The sequence below is a fragment of the Hyperolius riggenbachi genome, chromosome 11, assembly GCF_040937935.1.
Source record: "Hyperolius riggenbachi isolate aHypRig1 chromosome 11, aHypRig1.pri, whole genome shotgun sequence".
Classification (NCBI taxonomy): Eukaryota; Metazoa; Chordata; class Amphibia; order Anura; family Hyperoliidae; genus Hyperolius; species Hyperolius riggenbachi.
The window spans coordinates 13,645,039-13,668,279 of record NC_090656.1 but is presented as its reverse complement, the minus strand read 5'-3'; the positions used below and the strand labels follow the sequence as shown (position 1 = coordinate 13,668,279).

Below are 23,241 nucleotides of genomic sequence, written 5' to 3'. Positions count from 1 at the left end.
TGGAGCCTCTCTTGCCTCTGCCTCGGCTCCGCCCTGCGCCCGATCCTACACTGCGCCCTGAGGCTGGAGCCTCTTTCGCCTCTGCCTCGGCACCGCCCTGCGCCCCATCCTACACTGCGCCCTGAGGCTGGAGCCTCTCTTGCCTCTGCCTCGGCTCCGCCCTGCGCCCCATCCTACACTGCGCCCTGAGGCTGGAGCCTCTCTCGCCTCTGCCTCGGCACCGCCCTGCGCCCCATCCTACACTGCGCCCTGAGGCTGGAGCCTCTCTTGCCTCTGCCTCGGCACCGCCCTGCGCCCCATCCTAAACTGCGCCCTGAGGCTGGAGCCTCTCTCGCCTCTGCCTCGGCACCGCCCTGCGCCCCATCCTAAACTGCGCCCTGAGGCTGGAGCCTCACTGCCTCGGCCCGGCCCTGCCCTGTGTCCCCTCCTACACTGCGCCCTGAGGCTGGAGCCTCTCTCACCTCTGCCTGGCCCTGCCCTGTGTCCCCTCCTACACTGCGCCCTGAGGCTGGAGCCTCTCTCGCCTCTGCCTCGGCACCGCCCTGCGCCCCATCCTACACTGCGCCCTGAGGCTGGAGCCTCTCTCGCCTCTGCCTCGGCACCGCCCTGCGCCCCATCCTAAACTGCGCCCTGAGGCTGGAGCCTCTCTGCCTCGGCCCGGCCCCGCCCTGGTTCTGATGTCCGGTGTAGAAGCCGAGAATTGTCTCCTCTGATGTGGAGCACCACAATCTCCTGTAAATATTCTACTGAGGACCTGTTTGTGTTTCCCTCCAGGCTCGTCATGCACAGAGACTTAAAGACAAGAAACATCTTCCTGCAGAATGGGACGCTAAAAATCGGTGAGTTCTCTCTGATGTTGTTAGTTTGTCAGTTTAACCCTTTCTGCTCCAATGCCGGTTTTGGCTTATTTTTTTCTATGACAAGGAGCACTATGGCTGCCGCTGGCTGCACCACTGAATCGGCACGGCGTCAGGCCTCTCTGATCAAATTGTCAGACTAAAACAATTTACGTTGAAGGAGGAAAGAGGGACAGAGGGACAGGGCTCCAATAGAGGGACAGTTGGGAGCTATGCATAACACCAAAAACCACGCAGGGGCGCAAATGCGGAAGTATGAGGACACTCACCATGGATGGCAGACTGGCAAAATATACCTGCACAGGCACCAGGGACTACATAAAACAGGGGGACAGCGGCTGGGGCGAAATGGCGGCATCACTAGCACGTTTCCCACAAGATTTCAAGCTGAAATCGATCGGAACTCAGCCTGCGTTTATGGCGGCCAACAGATCTCTCTCTAATCATATCTGTCTCTTGGTTGATCAGCAGGCAAAATGGCTAGATATATGGCCACCTTAATTTAGTCAACAAGCCCAGAGAAACTCTTTCGCATAGATAACAACTCATGTTTTGTAACTCTTCCTGTACTGGAAACTAGAAAGTATTTCTTAGTAGGGCTAGTATCATATGTGACTATGTTTATCTCATCATGTGGTCTGTCGCTTCAGATTCAGGTGAGATAATGAGATTTGTGGATCCCTCCAGTGCCTAGAGGGCTGTAGAGGAATGGATGAAACCCGCCAGGCATGTAAATGAGAGAAGTGCAATGCTCTGGGGGAATAGCGAGGACCGGGGAACTTTCTCTGGACTCTTTGCTCGGAGGTGGGAGCACAGCTGCTGTTTGAACTGGAAATCAATTATGAATCAGTAACTGCTGGAAGCTTGTTAAATTTTCCCTCGTCCCTCTGAAAAAAGAGACCCTGTTTCTTGTGTTCCGCGATTGAAAGCAAAACCTCAATTATACCTCGGATTTGTGAGAAACGGCTATTTGGACGCAATCCCTAATGATGCAGGTTTTACTGTCTGGTGTATAATTAATGGACGGACAAATGTAAAGGTTTCTACATGAAGTACAGAATTAATTAGTAATTATGGGAAGGAAAAGCGAATGACCTGTTTCCTGCTGAATCCATCATGGAAGAACATCCCTCAGGTTACATCATATACTCTAATTCATTATTAAACTACCCCCCCCCCCCCCCCCCTGTATGTTTGGGGTTTCTGTTACATATACCCTGATATTTCATGTAAAATGTTGCTCTCTCCAGGCTGGGAAGGTCCCGGAATGCGTTCTGGCGTCTCTCACACTGAACAACTTGTAGCTGAGGGCTGACCTTACTACTTACAAGCAGGATGTTTCATTAGATGTAGTTTCTCTAGAATATATGTCTTAAGGGAGAACTCTGCATATAGTCTGCTGAAACATTGGTTCTAAATGAACAAGGATTTTACATTGGAAAAATCTCACAGATTCTTACAACCGGATCATCTCAATGGGCTCTCAGTGACCTCTGTTCAGCATTACCGCATTCAGTAATGCTGAAAAAGGTTGATTTTACCAATCACCTTCCCTAATTACAATTGTCTAAACCTATCGCCTCACAGTAAATTAACATTACTGACTAGTGAGGTAAATTACCGACTTCTGCAGTAAATGCCTCAGGTAATATCAAGAAATTGCAATTCACAAAGATTTCCACATTCGGTAGACCGGGCAAAAGTGTTCGGTATTGTTCTACAGCTCATAGCAGCGGATAACTCTCTCTGTGCGGTACATTTGACAGACAGCTTTTGGGGAGAGACAGGCAGCCAATACGGAGAGCCACACAGCCTGCTTCTCACTGATTGGATGCAATGGGGTATAGGCTAGGTCTTTACTCTCACAGAGCAGAGGAAGGTGACTTTTTTTTAGGCTTTTCTGCGCCCCTTTAGATGTGAAAATCTGTATTCTGGCATGCAGAAGAGCACCCCCTGATGGCTGCAGCACATCTAAATGGATGTCACTGGACAGAAAACCCCGACTCATACACGCAGCTCCCTGCCTCACCCCTGCTAAGTAAGACTTTACTGAACAAGGCTTAGTGAACTGAGGCATGCTTGTTCAGTAAATTACCGAACTTCTGCCTCATGTGGAAGATGTTCAGTGAATTTGGAAAAAGTGTAAAATTGGACCAAAATGATTTTACCGAACTGCCCTTGGTGAATGGAGCCCATTGTATAGTGCCCACTTTTCCTCCAGAGTCACTGTATGTATCATAGAATACTCAGATACCCTCTTACTAAAAGTTTCCCATGATGCCTCACTCTTGAATATGTAAATGATCTCTTTATGCTCCCAAAAGCCAGGCTTACATCCAGAACCGTATAGCAAACCTGTAGCTTATAAATGGTGAGGTCAACTAGGAGTAGCTAATCTTAATTGAAATTTAAATTTAGAGAGTGCTGTCCGAGGCAGAGGAAGGGTTAACTTACCTATGCCGCTGCCTACAGCCGTTGTGTACCACTCGCGGTCCGCGTAACTCCACTACTTCCTCTTCTGAACCCGGAAGGAGGAAGTAGTGAAGTTACGTGGACCTCAAATGAAACGCATCGGCTGTGGGTGGCTGCATAGTGAAGTCCACTCCCCCCCACACACACACACACACTTTGCAGCGGGAAGGGCTATCTAATTTCAAGTTTTATTATGAGTTGCCACGTACTCCTAGCCACTAGTAGCTAACCTCACTAGTTCTACATTATACAGAGCCACATCAATCCAACATGCATGCAGCCAGGGGCGTATCTGGGTAATATTAAGCCTATGGCAAATACTGAAATTGTGCCCCCCCTCTCCCCCAGTCAGAGCCCCCTTCCCCTCTAAAAACAGCTCCCTGTTTTGCGTACATGTGTAATGGTTGCCTGTGTTTTTTGGCTCTGAATATTGCTGAAGTTACCTTTTGGGAAATATCTCTTCTTATTCTCTCTGTCCTCTTTTCAAGTGTGCCCTGCATACATAAATTAAGTAGCCATATTCCCCAGATAACAGAATTAATCTGATCTGAGGTCTGAGTGATGGGGAGGCATGGGGGCAAGTGTGTTGGAGCAGCACAGGGGCAGGCATGGCGGCGCAGCCCAGGGCCAGGCATATGGAGCCCATGGTGCTATGGCGCCCATGACACGAGCCATTCCTGTACCCCTCTCGATATGCCTCTGCATGCAGTCTGTTTTGATATCCTGTGACCTCAGGATGCTGTTGTATGTGGGAATGCTGATTGTTTTGCTGTGATTTGTGGTTTAGGTGACTTTGGGGTATCGCGTATCCTCGCTCCAGCTGACCTGGCGACAACGCTAACTGGAACGGCTTCATACATGAGTCCCGAGATCTTCACTGGTGGCGGCTACAACACCAAGTCTGACATCTGGTAAGTTACTCCGGCCACGTCAGTGTGTCCCCTATGTGAGGGTTGCTGTGACGCCACTCATCCAGATATGTTCCGTCATTTATGGGTGTGTCTTATTCCTCCTGCTATTGGATTTGCTGCTCCTCTTATCTGACATAGCCAGTCCCTATCTGATTGAAACAAATAGACTCTCTTCAGTCTGCAGTTCCTAATAATGTGATATACAGTGTCCCTGATGGATTCCCTGCTATGCAACATCCACAAAAAGAACCTTTTTTTTTTTTTGAAAAGCATCATTTCGCGGTGGGTACTGAACATGATTGTAATAGCACAATCTTTCATTTACAAACCTTGCTGCAATGCTTGCTATGAACTAATATGACCCAGGTGATGGCTGCAAAATCCTCCTACCTGATGGCAGGCAATTGTTTTTGGGTCTCAAGGCACAGCTTCCAGTGTGTTCATCTACATTATACAACACAATGAGTAACACATCAACTGGGAGGGATTATACCACAGGAGTTAATTAACAGCAGCTGGGGGAGGGAATTATACCACACAGGTAGACTTACACAACAGCTGTGGGATTATACCACACATAGTGGCACTGCAGCCTGGGGAGGAAATTATACCACACAAATGGAGTGCAACAGCAGCTGGGGAAGGAATTGTACCATACAATAAAAGACTGAAGAAGAGAAGATCTTGCAGTGACACTCCTACAGTAGCTGTATTCACTGGTTTGCAAATGCTTTCAACATGTCTTGTCACCAAAACAGGTGTTATAAATTTATTAACTTCTTCCATACCGGCGAAGTACAAATCTACGTCGGGCAGGGGGCGCTGCGGTTCTGACTGTGGACGTAAGCTCTACATCCCATTCACCGCGCGTTCCCGCCGTACTCGCCGCTTTCTCCCCGCAGTAATTTGCTCACCCTGCCGTCTCTATGACGGCAGAGCACTGTGAGCCGGGCAGGAGCAGTTTTCATTGGCTCCTGGCCCTATCATCACTATAAGCCGTTCCCATTGGCTTACATTGAATGAAAGCGGCTCCTGACCGGCGCACAGCGCTCTGCCGTCATAGAGACAGCAGAGAGAGCAGCCTGCGGCAGGGACAGAGCAGGGTGACCGGCGAGAGCGGCGGATTTTTGCGGCGATTCGTCGGTATGCAATGTTTTAGTCTACCAGCAGCCTCTGGTCCTTAAGGGGGCAGAGGCTGCTGGTACCGAAGTGGTTACGGGAGCCTGGGGTTAAAAACAGCTGATGACATAAACAATTGCATCTATCCTTCTACTAAAAATGATGTAAAAAGTAGATTGAATGTTATATTGTCTCTGCTCAATGAGACGGTGTTTTTCTGTCTCAGAGAGCTAAAATATATGAACTCTTTCCCTTTTTGTATCTATCCAATGTGCTCAGAAGCTATTCTCTGCCAAGAAAGAGTTTGCTGGCTGTAATTCCTTATTAGTGAGGGTTACACTATAGTTTCAGTAGGTCTGGACTGGAGAGAAACTGTCACTGGCATACCTGAATGTTAACTCTTTCAGACAGAAAATAAAGTAAGAAAGCCTAGGTATTTGTATGCTTGGCACTGTACATACATGTTTATCTCATCCCCTTGCATGTCACTTTAAAACCACTTAATGACAGTTGGACACATATCTATGTCCAGTGTATTTGTGGAGAGCGCACCACCAGTTTGTCACTAAATGAGGCACGTGGGGTATCATTTTAACTGTGACGAGTTCTAGAATACATGTTGGTGCGTCTTAAAGCTCGGACCCACGTCACATAAAAAATAGGTAGGGACAAACTCAATCCAACATAAAAAAAGCTTTTTCAAAATCATGATCAAACTTGGGAAAGTCTTAGCAAAACTACAAGAGACATATACTGTATGTGGTAGCATGTTAACAGTCATAAGTAGTAGAATAGAGTTTAGAGTGTTTTAGGGTTGAGGCCCATGTCTTGTGTATTCTTTTTTTAGTCACAAACTGAATCAAAAGCAATTACCTTTTTGCATATTCTGTACCAAAACAAAAGACTTGTAAAATGAAAACAAAGTGACAGAATATAAAAGAAAAAACATATGTTGTTACCTTAGGAACTTGGCTTTTTTAAATATGTATGCCATGAGGGTATATTACTATTATTTTTGCAAATAAGGTCTTGTAATCATTGATAGTGTACAAGAAGAAAGCAAAAATAATAAAAAAAAACACCTTTATTTCATAATACAATACTGTCACCATACATTGTGCTAACAACGACATAATCTAAATGTTGTAATAACCAGGATGGATAAGCAAATACAATTTGTGGGCTCCACTTATAGTTAGCACTGTTTATTGTAAAGCTATACTGGATATCAATGGAGAAATAGTGTATTTATTTATATTTTTCCTTTATTTTCTGCATAGAAAATAAGGTAATTACTAAACAACATTTTCACACACTAAAATCCTAATTTGTCCTGATAAATCACTATATAGGTCATTTAGGTGTGATAAGTAGTAATAAAGTTATTGGCGAATGAATGGGAGCAGCGCTGATATGTGAAATTGCTCTGGTCTTGAAGTGGTTGATTAAATATTCATTATTTGCCAGGTGCTGGTTGGGCTGGGATCTGATGTATAACTGTTTTGAAGACCTTTTTATTAGCTTTCGTGCACCAGTCAAGGATCGCTGATTCCTTGTGACCTCCAGGAGAAACTCAGCGAATCGGGTTCTCTGATCCCGCGGATTGTGACAAATCACTGCTGCCGCTGCACAAAGATGTTCCTGTATTTACGGCAAGAAACAAATATCTTTGTTGGTTTCCAGAATAATAATGAGGTTTGGGACTTCTGATGGACACACATAGTGATTTGAGTGACAGGTCCTCTTTACAGGGGCTCATTAGTCACGAGCGATGTCTCCTCCGCTGCCCCTGCTCTCCATAATTACCGCGGGATTATTTTGCTGGGACGATCTTCAGCCTGGCCATGTTTGAAGTAAAGCCTGGATGGAGCCGTTTAATCTTCCAGCTGTATATAGGTTAAATCTCTGCTCCTTTCCAGTCAACAGGAGGCATAGAAACGTCAAATAAAAAGTCTGTGTTAAACACAGCCCGGCGTGATGCCGAGTCCCTTTATCGGTGGTTAATAAGCTGTTTTATGATGGATTTTGAGATAAATGGTCCTAAAAGCGAGAACAGCAGCTGCCATTGGCTGCAGTGCGTTCTGCGCCTCGTTGCATCAATGGCCCGCTTTTGGGCTAATAATACATTCGGAGGCCAGTGGCTGCGGCTGGGCCCAGTGTGACATCTTTTGTCGGGTTCTGTCTGCCAGATCTGAAGGTTGTACAAAGCACAGCAGAGGCTCAGGGGAGGGATGGAAATGGCCGACAGACGCACAGTGTGAACAGCGGTGCCTACAGACAGAACAGCGCTCATTACGGACATCTTCTGTCGCCTATGCAATGGGCTTTATGACGTTATGGGGCAATCAGGAACGCGCAATCAGGAGATCAGTCGTGTTTGAATGGAGAAAAGAAGAATTACTGCACTTTGGATGTAAAAATATTCCAGCATGCAAAGTTCCAATACCGTAACTTTTAGACTGGGCAGTAAGTTGTGAAACAAGATGATACCATTATCGGTTATAGGACAATTGAGGACAATTGTAAAATATGAAATACATATATATAATTTTCAATTTCTACCAGAGTAGAATGCACTATATATAGTAAAAAGGGGTAAAGAGGTGCCCAAGGTGAATAAAACACATCAAAAGCAACTAAAATATAAATAAATGAGGTGGCTTACCTCAATGATGACACACCCATATGGGAATGGATATTTATTAGTAAAAAAAAAAGCACAGGCAACACGTTTCGTGGGAACTCGCCCACTTCCTCAGGCCAAATAAAGTGCCTACAACCATCAAGAGAGGCGCTTAGTGCTACAGTTCAGCATTATAACAAACATATAAGTCAATAAATACGTATATAATATATAGATAAAAAACAAAAATTGCAAGTAGAAAAATTAATGCGACAATAAAACACGAGGATACACTGGATGCATACAAATCTATGTGATCAATAAGTAGCTGATATATAGTTAGTAGAATTTCTATGAACTGGTTTGCAGGGGGTATTTAAACAAATAATTATGGTAAATGATCAAAATAAATAAATAAATAAATAAAAAACAGCTAGTAAATCTCGTTTTTGATGAGACGCATAGATTTGAATGCAATTTAGAAAATTTGTGCAAATGATAATGCACATCCACGTATCTCAACGCATATGTGCATAGAAATATATAGAGATGCATGCATCTACACATTACATCCCCATAATGATGAAATATGTATAATGAGCACATATTGATGGGAGCTCAAGTATAGGGTATTAGTCCCCAAACAAACCATTCATATCCAAATAAATAGTTAATGAATTGATTAATAAATGAATAAATATCTCTATTTTCAGACTAGGCATACTGTATGGGTAATGGGACAGTCACAGGTGTGCCGGACTACCTCCACGGTCACAGCCTGCTGTTAAAAACAGTATGTCACAAATATACAAAAAAACAAGAAAAGCACCTTTAAAACTGTGTCTATGAGCTATAAAAAAAAAAAAAGTACGGTATGTATTAAACTGTATATCTAATAGTTAAGAAGGAAAGAAATTAAATGTATAGTACTATCAGGCAAAGGTTTTTAGATTGACATCTGTAGTTGCAAGCAAAAAAGTAATGCTGAAGTATCATGATAGGGTTAAGTACTTGTGATTGACCAGAGGGATAAGGGTATAGTGGCTGCAAAGAGTTGGCTTCATATTAGTGACGGAGGAAGGTCATTTTCTTTGTATATTCTATTTAGTGCAGTGTGCTATACATAACTAGATCAGACCAGAAGGGGGGAGTATTGGCAAGGTGGTGTTAGATCACTTACCACTAAATGACGGTAGCCGGATTCAAGGCGCCTCTAGATGGCAATCTATTCAGGCCCTGTATAAATAAACTTTTGAAGTTTGTAGAGGGGCTGTCCCTACTAGAGGGCGTGTCGCTGTAATTAAGAGGCTCCTTTGGCCATCTTGGGTCATGGCAAAGATATATGCCATAGCCCATAGTTGCTAGACGGATTGTTTTAGGTATGAGCAGCCACCAGAAGGAACCAAGTGACTATTTATACAATATACAGCATAGCAAGTCCGCTTTCAAGCTTATTACAATAAGCTTGAAAGCGGACTTGCTATGCTGTATATTGTATAAATAGTCATTTGGTTCCTTCTGGTGGCTGCTCACAACTTTAAGGGGTGATGGAGGCATCATGAAGATGGTAATAGCGGTCTCCACCTTCTCTTACTTTGAGGCTCCAGCAAACACTTGATCCATATATATATATATATATATACACATATATATATATGGATAACTCTGCCAGTGATCACGTGATCTCTGCACCTTCCGGACAAGAAGAGATGGACAGACATTGAGAAACTGCCCATATGTTTTAAAGGGATACTGTAGGGGGGTCGGGGGAAAATGAGTTCAACTTACCCGGGGCTTCTAACGGTCCCCCGCAGACATCCTGTGCCCGCGCAGCCACTCACCGATGCTCCGCCCCCCGCAGACATCCTGTGCCTGCGCAGTCACTCACCGATGCTCCGCCCCCGCCTTCGGTTCACTTCTGGAATTTCAGACTTTAAAGTCTGAAATCCACTGCGCCTGCATTGCCGTGTCCTCTCTCCCGCTGATGTCACCAGGAGTGTATAGCACAAGCCTAGTATGGTCTGTGCCTGCATAGTACGCTCCTGGTGACATCAGCGGGAGCGAGGACACGGCAATGCAGGCGCAGTGGATTTCAGACTTTAAAGTCTGAAATTCCAGAAGTGAACCGAAGGCGGGGGCGGAGCATCGGTGAGTGGCTGCGCGGGCACAGAACGTCTGCGGGGGACCATTAGAAGCCCCGGGTAAGTTCAACTCATTTTCCCCCGACCCCCCTACAGTATCCCTTTAATTTAAAGCACTCTGCAGTATGTTGGTATTTTATAAACAAAGGATAATGGTAGCAATGGCCATGGTTCTCACCATAGAACTTAGACCAGGGGTGTCCAAATGGTAGCTAAGGAGCTGTGGGCCCCAATGCAAGTTTTACAATGGGGCCCCCCAAGCACTCTATACATAACAATTGATACGACGCACCAAAACCTGCCAATGGTAACTACAGTGTCAGAGGTGCAAGAAGGGGATGGGGAACAGCTTATTAATGATTACCACTATTCAAAGTATCTATAGAAGTCATTATTATGAGCACAGGACCAATAGAGAGCTAATACTGTAGTCGGGGCCTCTCTGGGCCCAAAGGCCCCGATGCGGTAGCAACCTCTGCACCCCCTATTGCTACGCCCCGGTGTCCAAACTTTTTAGGCAAAGGGCCAGATAGCTTTTCTTGAGGGCTTAGGGGACTAAACTACCAAATTTAACACCATTTTTGCTGATTGCCATTAGGTAGACTATGCCTGTAACATTTTGTCAAACCATTTCCATGGGAAATAAGCCATATACTTTGTGCAGTTCCCAGCCAGGGCACTATTTGCACGGAGTTTGTTTGTCCTCCCCGTGTCCCTGCGTTGGTTTCCTCCAGACACTCCGGTTTCCTCCCACATTCCAAAAACATACATATAAGGTAATTGGCTTCCCTCTAAATTGGCCCTAGAGTATGAGAGATACACTACACGATACATACATACACATATGACTATGGTAGGGACTAGATTGTGAGCTCCTCTGAGGGACAGTTAAGTGACAAGACAATATATAAATACTAAATAATAATAATAATAATGTGCAGTTATCACAGTGGCAGCTGCTAATTACTAATCAGTGGCTGTTACTGCTGCTGGCACTGTGGCGGCTGCTAATCAGTAGCTGTTACTGCTTGCTGGCACTGTGGCGGCTGCTAATCAGTGGCTGTTACTGCTGCTGGCACTGTGGCGGCTGCTAATCAGTAGCTGTTACTGCTGCTGGCACAGTGGCAGCTGCTAATCAGTGGCTGTTACTGCTGCTGGCACAGTGGCAGCTGCTAATCAGTGGCTGTTACTGCTGCTGGCACAGTGGCGGCTGCTAATCAGTGGCTGTTACTGCTGCTGGCACTGTGGCGGCTGCTAATCAGTGGCTGTTACTGCTGCTGGCACAGTGGCGGCTGCTAATCAGTGGCTGTTACTGCTGCTGGCACAGTGGCGGCTGCTAATCAGTGGCTGTTACTGTTGCTGGCAGTGGCAGCTGCTAATCAGTGGCTGTTACTGCTGCTGGCAGAGTGGTGGCTGCTAATCAGTGGCTGTTACTGCTGCTGGCACAGTGGTGGCTGCTAATCAGTGGCTGTTACTGCTGCTGGCACAGTGGTGGCTGCTAATCAGTGGCTGTTACTGCTGCTGGCACAGTGGCAGCTGCTAATCAGTGGCTGTTACTGCTGCTGGCACAGTGGTGGCTGCTAATCAGTGGCTGTTACTGCTGCTGGCACAGTGGTGGCTGCTAATCAGTGGCTGTTACTGCTGCTGGCACAGTGGTGGCTGCTAATCAGTGGCTGTTACTGCTGCTGGCAGAGTGGTGGCTGCTAATCAGTGGCTGTTACTGCTGCTGGCACAGTGGCGGCTGCTAATCAGTAGCTGTTACTGCTGCTGGCACAGTGGTGGCTGCTAATCAGTGGCTGTTACTGCTGCTGGCATAGTGGTGGCTGCTAATCAGTGGCTGTTACTGCTGCTGGCATAGTGGTGGCTGCTAATCAGTGGCTGTTACTGCTGCTGGCATAGTGGCGGCTGCTAATCAGTGGCTGTTACTGCTGCTGGCACGGTGGCAGCTGCTAATCAGTGGCTGTTACTGCTGCTGGCATAGTGGCGGCTGCTAATCAGTGGCTGTTACTGCTGCTGGCACGGTGGCAGCTGCTAATCAGTGGCTGTTACTGCTGCTGGCATAGTGGTGGCTGCTAATCAGTGTCTGTTACTGCTGCTGGCATAGTGGTGGCTGCTAATCAGTGGTTGATACCGCTACAGTGGTGGCTGTCTGGCTGATACAGGAAAGCAAATACATAGGCAGAGTGGCCACACAAGGTGGCCCCTGCATGCAGCACAACAGCTACAGCCTGTGAGCTGCATGGAATTAAAGTGGACCTGAACTCATGCACAGGACAGAAGGAAAATGTAAAGTAATGCACCCTGAATGTATTTAGAGAGTTTAGCCTGTTTAATTCCCCCTCATTTGTGTCTAATCCCAACATGTAATTTGATCCTTCTCTGTGTCACATGACTGCCTATGGCACAGATGGCAGATAAGCCTATTTGAAAGCACAGGCTGTAAACAATATGTCTGCTTCCCTGAATCAGGAAGTAGAAACTGTGCAAATTAATTTTAGGATTTGTAAGCGCTGTAACAAAGAAATGTTTTTTGTTTAAAGGTTATTCTGCTGTTTGTGTATCTTTTAGAGCAGAGAGGAGTTCACAGCTCAGGTCCGCTTGTAGAAAGCTTTGGGAGCCGCAAAGAAAAGGCTCGGCGGGCTGTATTTGGCCCCTGGGCCGGACTTTGGATATTCCTGGCTTATACCCTCTTGTCCAAGACAAGATTCCTTCAGGCAGGAAAGTTGGGGTGTTCCACCCATCAGTCAGCAGGGACGGATCAAGATCAAGTTGCGCCTGGGGCATAGTCAGGTTTTGGCGCCTAAACTACCATTCATTTTGCCGCCTTTTTTAAGAATTTAACAAACTGCACCTGGGGCAAGATACCCGCTTGCCCCCCCCTAGATCCGTCCCTGTCAGTCTGTCACCGATAAATGGCAGTTACCAGACCTTCTGATGTTCCACTGGTTACTTTGGGTTTGCTGGACTTTGAGAAGGAACAGATCACACTGATCTCCAGCTGGATTCCCACCTCCTGCTAGGGATGATCGGAAAGAGCAAATTCCGTTCTGCCGGAATTCACGGATTCCGCCAGCGCCTAATTCCGTCGCTATGAAAATCTGTCTCTTTTTTTGCGAAATTCTGCGGCATTCCGGATTCCGGCGGAAATATTAAAGTAATCGCAAATGGAACCTTGTTTATGCTAAATGGTAGCCCATAGAACCTTTTGTCTGTTCCCTTAGTTCTTTTTCCCCTCCTCCCTTCCTCCCTCCTCCTCCTCCTCCGGAGGAGGGTCTTGTCTTCCAGGGAAAAGTTTAGGATAGCAGCCTACCAAGCGGTAGGCCTGGCCTGGGTTCGATTCCTGGCCAATGTATGGCATAATGGTACATGCTAGGCTGGCTTCAGCATGTAGTGGTGGTATAGTGGTGAGGAGAGCTGCCTACCAAGCACTAAACCTGGGTTTGATTCCCGGCCAATGTATGTGAGCTGGCTTTTGAAATCCTACAATTCCCTTGAAGACAAGACCCTCCTCCGGAGGAGGAGGAAGGAGGAGGAGAGGAAAGGAGGAAGTCTGTCGAGCAGAAATTCTTATTATTAGGCAAAAATCAGTTTGGTCGGAAAAAAAAATTGCATTCCGTAAAATTCAGCGGAAATTCATATTTTTCCGTGGAAATTCTGCTATAGTGATATACCAATTCCGTTCCGTCATAACGGAACAGAATCACCAAATTCTCGCCGGAATCACGGAATTCTTAATTCCGCAGAATCCGGAGACCATCCCTTCCTCCTGCATCCATCCTCTGCCATCCTCTGCTGGGGGTTGTACTTCAGCGCATTCAGAGAAGCTTCCAGCAGCCCAGCACTTCTCTTCTCTCCATGTGAAAGATAATGAAACTTCTCCCGATGTGGAAGAGGAACGCTGCGGGTTTTTCTAAACTGCACATTGTTCCTTTAATGAGGGGATATTTTCGTGAGGACCGGTGACGGAACTGGCACAATTAGGCCACAGGCTCCCGCTCGTGGCTGCTGCTGCTCTCCCTGCTGATGCTGGATGAGGATGAGGAGTTTGGTGGTGGCAGGGGTCAGGAAAGGGCGAATCTTACAGATGTTACGAAGGTGGAAGTTGCAGTACTTTGTGAGGTTTTGGATGTGGGGAGTGAAGGAGAGTGCGGAGTCCAGGGTGACACCCAGACAGCGGGCTTGAGAGGTAGGGTGAATAGTAGTGTGGTTAACAGTGACCTGCACATCTGGGAGTAGTGTTGGGCGAACATCTAGATGTTCGGGTTCGGGCCGAACAGGCCGAACATGGCCGCGATGTTCGGGTGTTCGACCCGAACTCCGAACATAATGGAAGTCAATGGGGACCCGAACTTTTGTGGTTTGTAAAGCCTCCTTACATGCTACATACCCCAAATTTACAGGGTATGTGCACCTTGGGAGTGGGTACAAGAGGAAAAAAAAATTAGCAAAAAGAGCTTATAGTTTTTGAAAAAATCGATTTTAAAGTTTCAAAGGGAAAACTGTCTTTTAAATGCGGGAAATGTCTGTTTTCTTTGCACAGGTAACATGTTTTTTGTCGGCATGCAGTCATAAATGTAATACATATAAGAGGTTCCAGGAAAAGGGACCGGTAACGCTAACCCAGCAGCAGCACACGTGATGGAACAGGAGGAGGGTGGCGCAGGAGGAGAAGAAGGCCACGCTTTGTGAGACACAACAACCCCGGCCTTGCATGAGGGCAAGAAGCGTGCGGATAGCAGGCTTTGTACCGCCATGCAGTCATAAATGTAATAAAGATAAGTGGTTCAATAAACAGGGACCACGCGGCAACGCTAACCCAGCAGCAGCAGACGTGATGGAACAGGAGCAGGCGCAGGAGGAGAAGGCCACGCTTTGTGAGACACAACAACCCAGGCCTTGCATGAGGGCAAGAAGCGTGCGGATAGCATGCTTTGTACCGCCATGCAGTCATAAATGTAATAAAGATAAGTGGTTCAATAAACAGGGACCACGCGGCAACGCTAACCCAGCAGCAGCAGACGTGATGGAACAGGAGGAGGCGCAGGAGGAGAAGGCCACGCTTTGTGAGACACAACAACCCAGGCCTTGCATGAGGGCAAGAAGCGTGCGGATAGCAGGCTTTGTACCGCCATGCAGTCATAAATGTAATAAAGATAAGTGGTTCAATAAACAGGGACCACGCGGCAACGCTAACCCAGCAGCAGCAGACGTGATGGAACAGGAGGAGGCGCAGGAGGAGAAGGCCACGCTTTGTGAGACACAACAACCCAGGCCTTGCATGAGGGCAAGAAGCGTGCGGATAGCATGCTTTGTACCGCCATGCAGTCATAAATGTAATAAAGATAAGTGGTTCAATAAACAGGGACCACGCGGCAACGCTAACCCAGCAGCAGCAGACGTGATGGAACAGGAGCAGGCGCAGGAGGAGAAGGCCACGCTTTGTGAGACACAACAACCCAGGCCTTGCATGAGGGCAAGAAGCGTGCGGATAGCATGCTTTGTACCGCCATGCAGTCATAAATGTAATAAAGATAAGTGGTTCAATAAACAGGGACCACGCGGCAACGCTAACCCAGCAGCAGCAGACGTGATGGAACAGGAGCAGGCGCAGGAGGAGAAGGCCACGCTTTGTGAGACACAACAACCCAGGCCTTGCATGTGGACAAAAAGCGTGCGGATATAGCAGCAATGCTTTTTGCCGCCATGCAGTCATAAATGTAATACAGATGAGAGGTTCAATAAACAGGGCCCGGAAACGCAACACCATCCCAGATGTTCATTGGTCATGTTACTTGGTTGGTCCTGGAGTGTTGCGTAGTCATTTCCAATCCAGGATTGATTCATTTTAATTTGAGTCAGACGGTCTGCATTTTCTGTAGAGAGGCGGATACGCCGATCTGTGACGATGCCTCCGGCAGCACTGAAACAGCGTTCCGACATAACGCTGGCTGCCGGGCAAGCCAGCACCTCTATTGCGTACATTGCCAGTTCGTGCCAGGTGTCTAGCTTCGATACCCAATAGTTGAAGGGTGCAGATGGATGGTTCGACACAGCTACGCCATCTGACATGTAGTCCTTGACCATCTTCTCCAGGCGATCGGTGTTGGAGGTGGATCTGCACGCTTGCTGTTCAGTGGGCTGCGGCTGCATGGGTGTCAGAAAATTTTCCCACTCCAAGGACACTGCCGATACCATTCCCTTTTGGGTACTAGCTGCGGCTTGCGTTGTTTGCTGCCCTCCTGGTCGTCCTGGGTTTGCGGAAGTCAGTCTGTCTGCGTACAACTGGCTAGAGGAGGGGGAGGATGTCAATCTCCTCTCTAAAGTCTCCACAAGGGCCTGCTGGTATTCTTCCATTTTGACCTGTCTGACTCTTTCTTCAAGCAGTTTTGGAACATTGTGTTTGTACCGTGGATCCAGAAGGGTATAAACCCAGTAATTGGTGTTGTCCAGAATGCGCACAATGCGTGGGTCACGTTCAATGCAGTCTAGCATGAATTGAGCCATGTGTGCCAGAGTCCTACCAGAATCCTCATCATCCTCTTGTGAGCGTTGTGATAGTTGTTGTGATGCATCATAGTCGTCACCTTCCTCCTGGTCTGCTTCTGCTGACCATTCGCGTTGAATTGTGGAAGTCCAACGTGCACCGCTCTGGCCCTCGTCAGTGGTGGCATGAAATTCCTGCTCCAACTCCAGCTGTTCCTCCTCCTCTTCTTCGTCATAGCTGCTGGGGCCAGCGTTCCCTGAGGCGGATGGCCTGATGTTGGTACCATCACGCTGATCGTTTTCTCCTTCAGATTCCCCCAGTTGCATCATGACAGCTGTTTCCTTGATTTTTAACATCGACCTCTTCAGTAAACACAGCAGTGGTATGGTAATGCTGACTGAAGAGTTGTCACTGCTCACAAGCAACGTGGATTGCTCAAAATTTTGGAGGACTTGGCAGAGGTCCAACATGTTGGCCCAATCGGATCCACAGAAGCTTGGCAGCTGGCCGGATGCGCCTCGGTACTGCGCCGTCATGTACTGGACCACTGCACTCTTCTGCTCGCAAAAGCGGGCTAGCATGTGCAGCGTAGAATTCCAGCGCGTAGGGACATCACACAGCAAGCGATGGTGGGGGAGATTGAAGCGCTCCTGCATCTTGGCGAGTGCCCCCGAAGCAGTACTGGAATTTCTACAATGTTTGGACACTCGACGCACCTTCAACAGCAGATCGGGCACGCCTGGGTATGTCCTCAGGAACCGCTGAACTACTAGGTTCATCACGTGCGCCAGGCAAGGGATGTGTGTCAGCTTAGCCAACCTTAAAGCGCGAATGAGATTACTCCCATTATCACACACAACCATGCCCGGTTTCAGGTCCAGCGGTGCCAGCCACAAATCCGTCTGTTCCTTTATTCCCCTCCAAATTTCCTCCCCTGTGTGCTGCTTATCCCCAAGGCAGATTAGCTTCAGCAACGCTTGCTGACGCATGCCAACAGCTGTGCTGCACTGCTTCCACGATCCTACTGCTGCTGGGTTAGCGTTTCCGGATGAGGTACAGCTTTGAGATGCGTTGGAGGAGAAGGAGTCAGAGAGGTAGGTGCTGCTGTTATCCAGTGGGAGGGACGGCGGTGCAGCTGTTTGTGGCGTGGGCAACACCCGTGCCGTAGCAGGTGAGGAATCGCTGCCAGGCTCCACAAGGTTCACCCAGTGCGCGGTAAGGGAGATGTATCGACCCTGGCCGAACGCACTCGTCCAGGTGTCAGTGGTGAGGTGAACCTTGCAGGCAACGGCATTCTTCAAGCTTCGGGTTATTTTGCTGACCACGTGCTCATGCAACTCAGGCACTGCAGAGCGTGCAAAGTGGTAGCGGCTGGGAACCACGTAACGTGGGATGGCCACTGACATCATGCCCTTGAAGCTGTTTGTCTCCACCAATCGATATGGCAGCATTTCGCAGGCCAGAAGCTTGGCTATGCTGGCTGTTACTGCCACGGCCCGGGGGTCATTTGCTGGCAATTTCCTCTTGCGCTCAAACATCTCCGACACAGACAACTGAACCGTAGCGCTGCACACGGAAGGGCTGTTGGTTGTTGTGTTTGATGAACACTGGGAGACCTCAAGAGCACTACTCCGGAAAGTGACAGTGTCAGCGTCGTCTGATGTTTGTGAATGTTGTGAACCACGCAATGGCTGGGCTACTGCTGCTGCTGAGGCGGGTCTGGTGGTGAGTCTGGTGAACCCAAGGGAGGCAGTGTTGTTTCTGGTACCCTGTCCTGACGCGTTTGCCCAAAGAGTGGGATGTTTGGATAGCATGTGACGGCTCATGCTGGTGGTGGAGAGGTTGTTAATATTTTTCCCCCTGCTCAGGCGGGTCTTGCACACCTTGCAAATCGCCATGGTAACATCCTCAGTGCAGTCTTCAAAGAAAGCCCAGACTTTGGAGCACCTGCCTCCTTGCTGGCGATTTCTGTTTGCTCCTCTTTTGCCTCTCACTTGAACTTCCACGCTTGTGGTGCCTGAAATTGCGCGCCGCCTACCTTGTGGCACAAGGCGAACTCGTGCAGCAGTGTGTTCTTCAACAGACTCATCTGTGCTGCTGCTACGACGGCGATGTTCTCGTTCACAAACAAAATCTGGGTCTCTGTCCACATTGTCCATACCCTCCTCTTCCATCTCCTCAAACTCGTCATATGTCATTGTGGGCCACCGCCGTGGAGTAGAGCTCCCCACAACAACCTCTGCGCAGCACACTCCAACGTCGTCTTCCAGATCTTGTCGGCCGACCTCCTGCAATTGCAACCCCTCCTGCCCAAATTGCTCTGGGATTTGGGTTTCCGAGTCCTCTTCGGACTCGCCTTGTATTTCAGTGCGCGGTGCATTTCCCACAGTTAACGGTTGTGAATCCAGGCACAACATTTCTGGCTGTTCCTCCATTGACCTTTGAAAGGTGGAAGTTTGTTGGGCTGGGAATAGCTCCTGCGAATACCCCATTGTGTCCTGAGGTAATTCATCGGACTGGTTATCTGGCAGTTGTGTGCGTGGTGTCGCTGCCGGTTGTGTCAGCTTTGTGCCCACTGGCTCCTTGTAACTGGCTGAGGACTCGGACCTCGTGCGTGATGTGCTGGTGCTGCTTAACCCACTGCTGGACGCTTGAGAGGTCATCCAAGTAATTATCTGGTCCTGTTCTTTTGGATTTGTGAGGGTTGTTGTCCTGGACAACATGGGCGGTATTGAGTGGGTTTTCTTGGGTGCTCCCCTGTGGCCTGTACGTGAACCGTCAGGGGAAACACCTCTTCCCTTGCCCCTCCCTCTTTCACCGGATTTCTTCCTCATTTCACTTATCCTTACAGTACACGCTGACTGGCAGCAGTACAGTGGCAGTACAGAAATGCTATACAGTACCACTATTCCCAGCAGCGACACAGAGCACAATGCTATACAGTGACGGGTGAGCGGTGTACCACTATTCCCAGCAGCGACACAGAGCACAATGCTATACAGTGACGGGTGAGCGGTGTACTACTGTTCCCAGCAGACACAGAACAGTACACAGAATGCTATATAGTGTGGCTGAACGAGCGGTGTACCACTATTCCCAGCAGACACAGAACAGTACACAGAATGCTATATAGTGTGGCTGAACGAGCGGTGTACTACTGTTCCCAGCAGACACAGAACAGTACACAGAATGCTATATAGTGTGGCTGAACGAGCGGTGTACCACTGTTCCCAGCAGACACAGAACAGTACACAGAATGCTATATAGTGTGGCTGAACGAGCGGTGTACTACTGTTCCCAGCAGACACAGAACAGTACACAGAATGCTATATAGTGTGGCTGAACGAGCGGTGTACTACTGTTCCCAGCAGACACAGAACAGTACACAGAATGCTATATAGTGTGGCTGAACGAGCGGTGTACTACTGTTCCCAGCAGACACAGAACAGTACACAGAATGCTATATAGTGTGGCTGAACGAGCGGTGTACTACTGTTCCCAGCAGCGACACACAATGACTGGGGGGGACCCTGGCTAGCGTGGCTGGAGCGCGAACTACCCTGCCTGCCTACCCAAAGCTAAACCCACAGACAAATGGCGGAGATATGACGTGGTTCGGGTATTTATTTACCCGAACCACGTGACAGTTCGGCCAATCAGAGCGCGTTCGGGTCCGAACCACGTGACCCGTTCGGCCAATCACAGCGCTAGCCGAACGTTCGGGGAACGTTCGGCCATGCGCTCTTAGTTCGGCCATATGGCCGAACGGTTTGGCCGAGCACCGTCAGGTGTTCGGCCGAACTCCAACATCACCCGAACAGGGTGATGTTCTGCAGAACCCGAACAGTGGCGAACACTGTTCGCCCAACACTATCTGGGAGGTCCAGGGATGACCGGGGTGGGAAGATCATAAATTCCGTTTTGTCTAGATTTAGTTTTAGGAACCTAGCGGACATCCAGGAGGAGATGGCAGATAGGCAGGAGGAGACCTTGTCCATGGTAGTGGTGGATATGTCAGGGGTGTGGAGATAGATTTGGGTGTCATCTGCATACAGATGATAGTTAAAACCCATGGAGGAGATAACCTTGCCAATGGAGGATGTGTATAGGGAGAACAGTAGGGGGCCAAGGACCGAGCCTTGGGGGACTCCCACTGAGAGGTGGTTGGGGGTGGACGAGGACTCATTGAAGGAGGTCGTGAAGGAGCGGTTGGAGAGGTAGGATGAAAGCCAGGTCAGGGCGAGATCGTGAATGCCCATGGATTGGAGGGACTGGAGGAGTAGGGGATGATCTACTGTATCAAAAGCTGCTGAAAGGTCAAGGAGGAGGAGAATGGTGTATTTACCTTCAGCTTTAGCTAAGGCAAGGTCATTGACCACTTTGGTGAGAGCCGTTTCAGTTGAGTGGGCAGGCCGAAATCCAGATTGCAGTGGGTCTAGTAGTGAGTTGGCATTGAGGTACTGGGTCAGGCGTTTGTGAACCAGACGCTCAAGGAGTTTTGAGGCGAAGGGGAGGAGGGAGATCGGGCGGTAGTTGAAGGGTAGCGAGGGGTTGAGGGAGGGTTTCTTGAGCAGAGGCAGTACAGTGGCCTGCTTGAAGTCTGAGGGGAAGGTGCCTGTGGATAGGGAGAGGTTAAACATGGTAGTGAGGACTGGGGCCAGATCCGTGAAGTGAGGCTGAAGTAGATCAGAAGGGATAGGGTCAAGGGGGGAGGTAGTGGTATGGGAAGTCTGCAGTAGGTGGTTGACCTCCTCAGTGGTAGTAGGAGTGAAGGAGGTGAGGGGATAGGGTGGAGAAGGAGTAGGTTGTGAGCAGGTGGGAGGTGAAGATTGAAGATTGGATATATATATATATATATATATATATATATATATATATATATATATATATATATATATATATATATATATATATATATATATATATATAGATAACTCTGCCAGTGATCACGTGATCTCTGCACCTCCCGGACAAGAAGAGATGGACAGGCATTGAGAAACTGCCCATATGTTTTAAAGGAATACTGTAGGGGGTCGGGGGAAAATGAGTTCAACTTACCCGGGGCTTCTAACGGTCCTCCGCAGACATCCTGCGCAGCCACTCACCGATGCTCCGCCCTCCGCAGACATCCTGTGCCTGCACAGCCACTCACCGATGCTCCGCCCCCCGCAGACATCCTGTGCCTGCGCAGCCACTCACCGATGCTCCGCCTCCGCCTTCGGTTCACTTCTGGAATTTCAGACTTTAAAGTCTGAAATCCACTGCGCCTGCGTTGCCATGTCCTCGCTCCCGCTGATGTCACCAGGAGTGTATAGCACAAGCCTAGTATGGTCTGTGCCTGCATAGTACGCTCCTGGTGACATCAGCGGGAGCGAGGACACGGCAATGCAGGCACAGTGGTTTTCAGACTTTAAAGTCTGAAATTCCAGAAGTGAACCGAAGGCGGGGGCGGAGCATCGGTGAGTGGCTGCGCGGGCACAGAACGTCTGCGGGGGACCATTAGAAGCCCCGGGTAACTTCAACTCATTTTTCCCCGACCCCCCTACAGTATCCCTTTAATTTAAAGCACTCTGCAGTATGTTGGTATTTTATAAACAAAGGATAATGGTAGCAATGGCCATGGTTCTCACCATAGAACTTAGACCAGGGGTGTCCAAACGGTAGCTAAGGAGCTGTGGGCCCCAATGCAAGTTTTACAATGGGGCCCCCCAAGCACTCTATACATAACAATTGATACGACGCACCAAAACCTGCCAATGGTAACTACAGTGTCAGAGGTGCAAGAAGGGGATGGGGAACAGCTTATTAATGATTACCACTATTCAAAGTATCTATAGAAGTCATTATTATGAGCACAGGACCAATAGAGAGCTAATACTGTAGTCGGGGCCTCTCTGGGCCCAAAGGCCCCGATGCGGTAGCAACCTCTGCACCCCCTATTGCTACGCCCCGGTGTCCAAACTTTTTAGGCAAAGGGCCAGATAGCTTTTCTTGAGGGCTTAGGGGACTAAACTACCAAATTTAACACCATTTTTGCTGATTGCCATTAGGTAGACTATGCCTGTCAGGGCTCGTTTCCACTATCGCGAATCTGCATGCGTCCAACGCATGCAGATCCGCACATGTAATACAAGTGGATGGGCCTGTTTCCACTGTAGCGTTGTTGAGGTGCGTTTTTTTCAGCGTGAAAAAAACGCACAAAAGAGCCAACGATTTCGCCTGCGTCGGGAATCCGTGCGAATCGCCGCTAATGTATTTAATAGTAAAAACGCATGCGTTTGTTACATGCGTTTTTACCCGCGATTTCGCGTGCGATTTCGCACCTTTTTCAATTTTATTTAGCCCTGGCAGTGTCATGGTTAATTTCGCATGGCACCCTGCCATGCGAAATCGCAGGCGAAATCGCGGGTAAAAACGCATGTGGAAACGCATCCGCATGCGTTTTTACAAGCGTCGGAATGCGGCCGAAATCGCGTCGCAACAGTGGAAACAAGCCCTCACATTTTGTCAAACCATTTCCATGGGAAATAAGCCATATACTTTGTGCAGTTCCCAGCCAGGGCACTATTTGCACGGAGTTTGTTTGTCCTCCCCGTGTCCCTGCGTCGGTTTCCTCCAGACACTCCGGTTTCCT

General features: G+C 48.4%; 1 protein-coding gene across 6 annotated transcripts in view; it reads left to right on the top strand.

Annotated features, from left to right (window-relative positions):
• LOC137538028 (serine/threonine-protein kinase Nek11-like) overlaps window positions 1-23,241 on the top strand; it is a 468,978-nt gene that overhangs the window by 165,631 nt on the left and 280,106 nt on the right. For all 6 annotated transcript variants that reach the window (XM_068259965.1, XM_068259961.1, XM_068259962.1 and 3 more), the window contains 2 exons: window positions 775-839; window positions 4,117-4,240. In XM_068259965.1, the coding sequence (XP_068116066.1) occupies window positions 775-839; window positions 4,117-4,240 (189 nt within the window). The remainder of the gene's footprint in view (window positions 1-774; window positions 840-4,116; window positions 4,241-23,241) is intronic.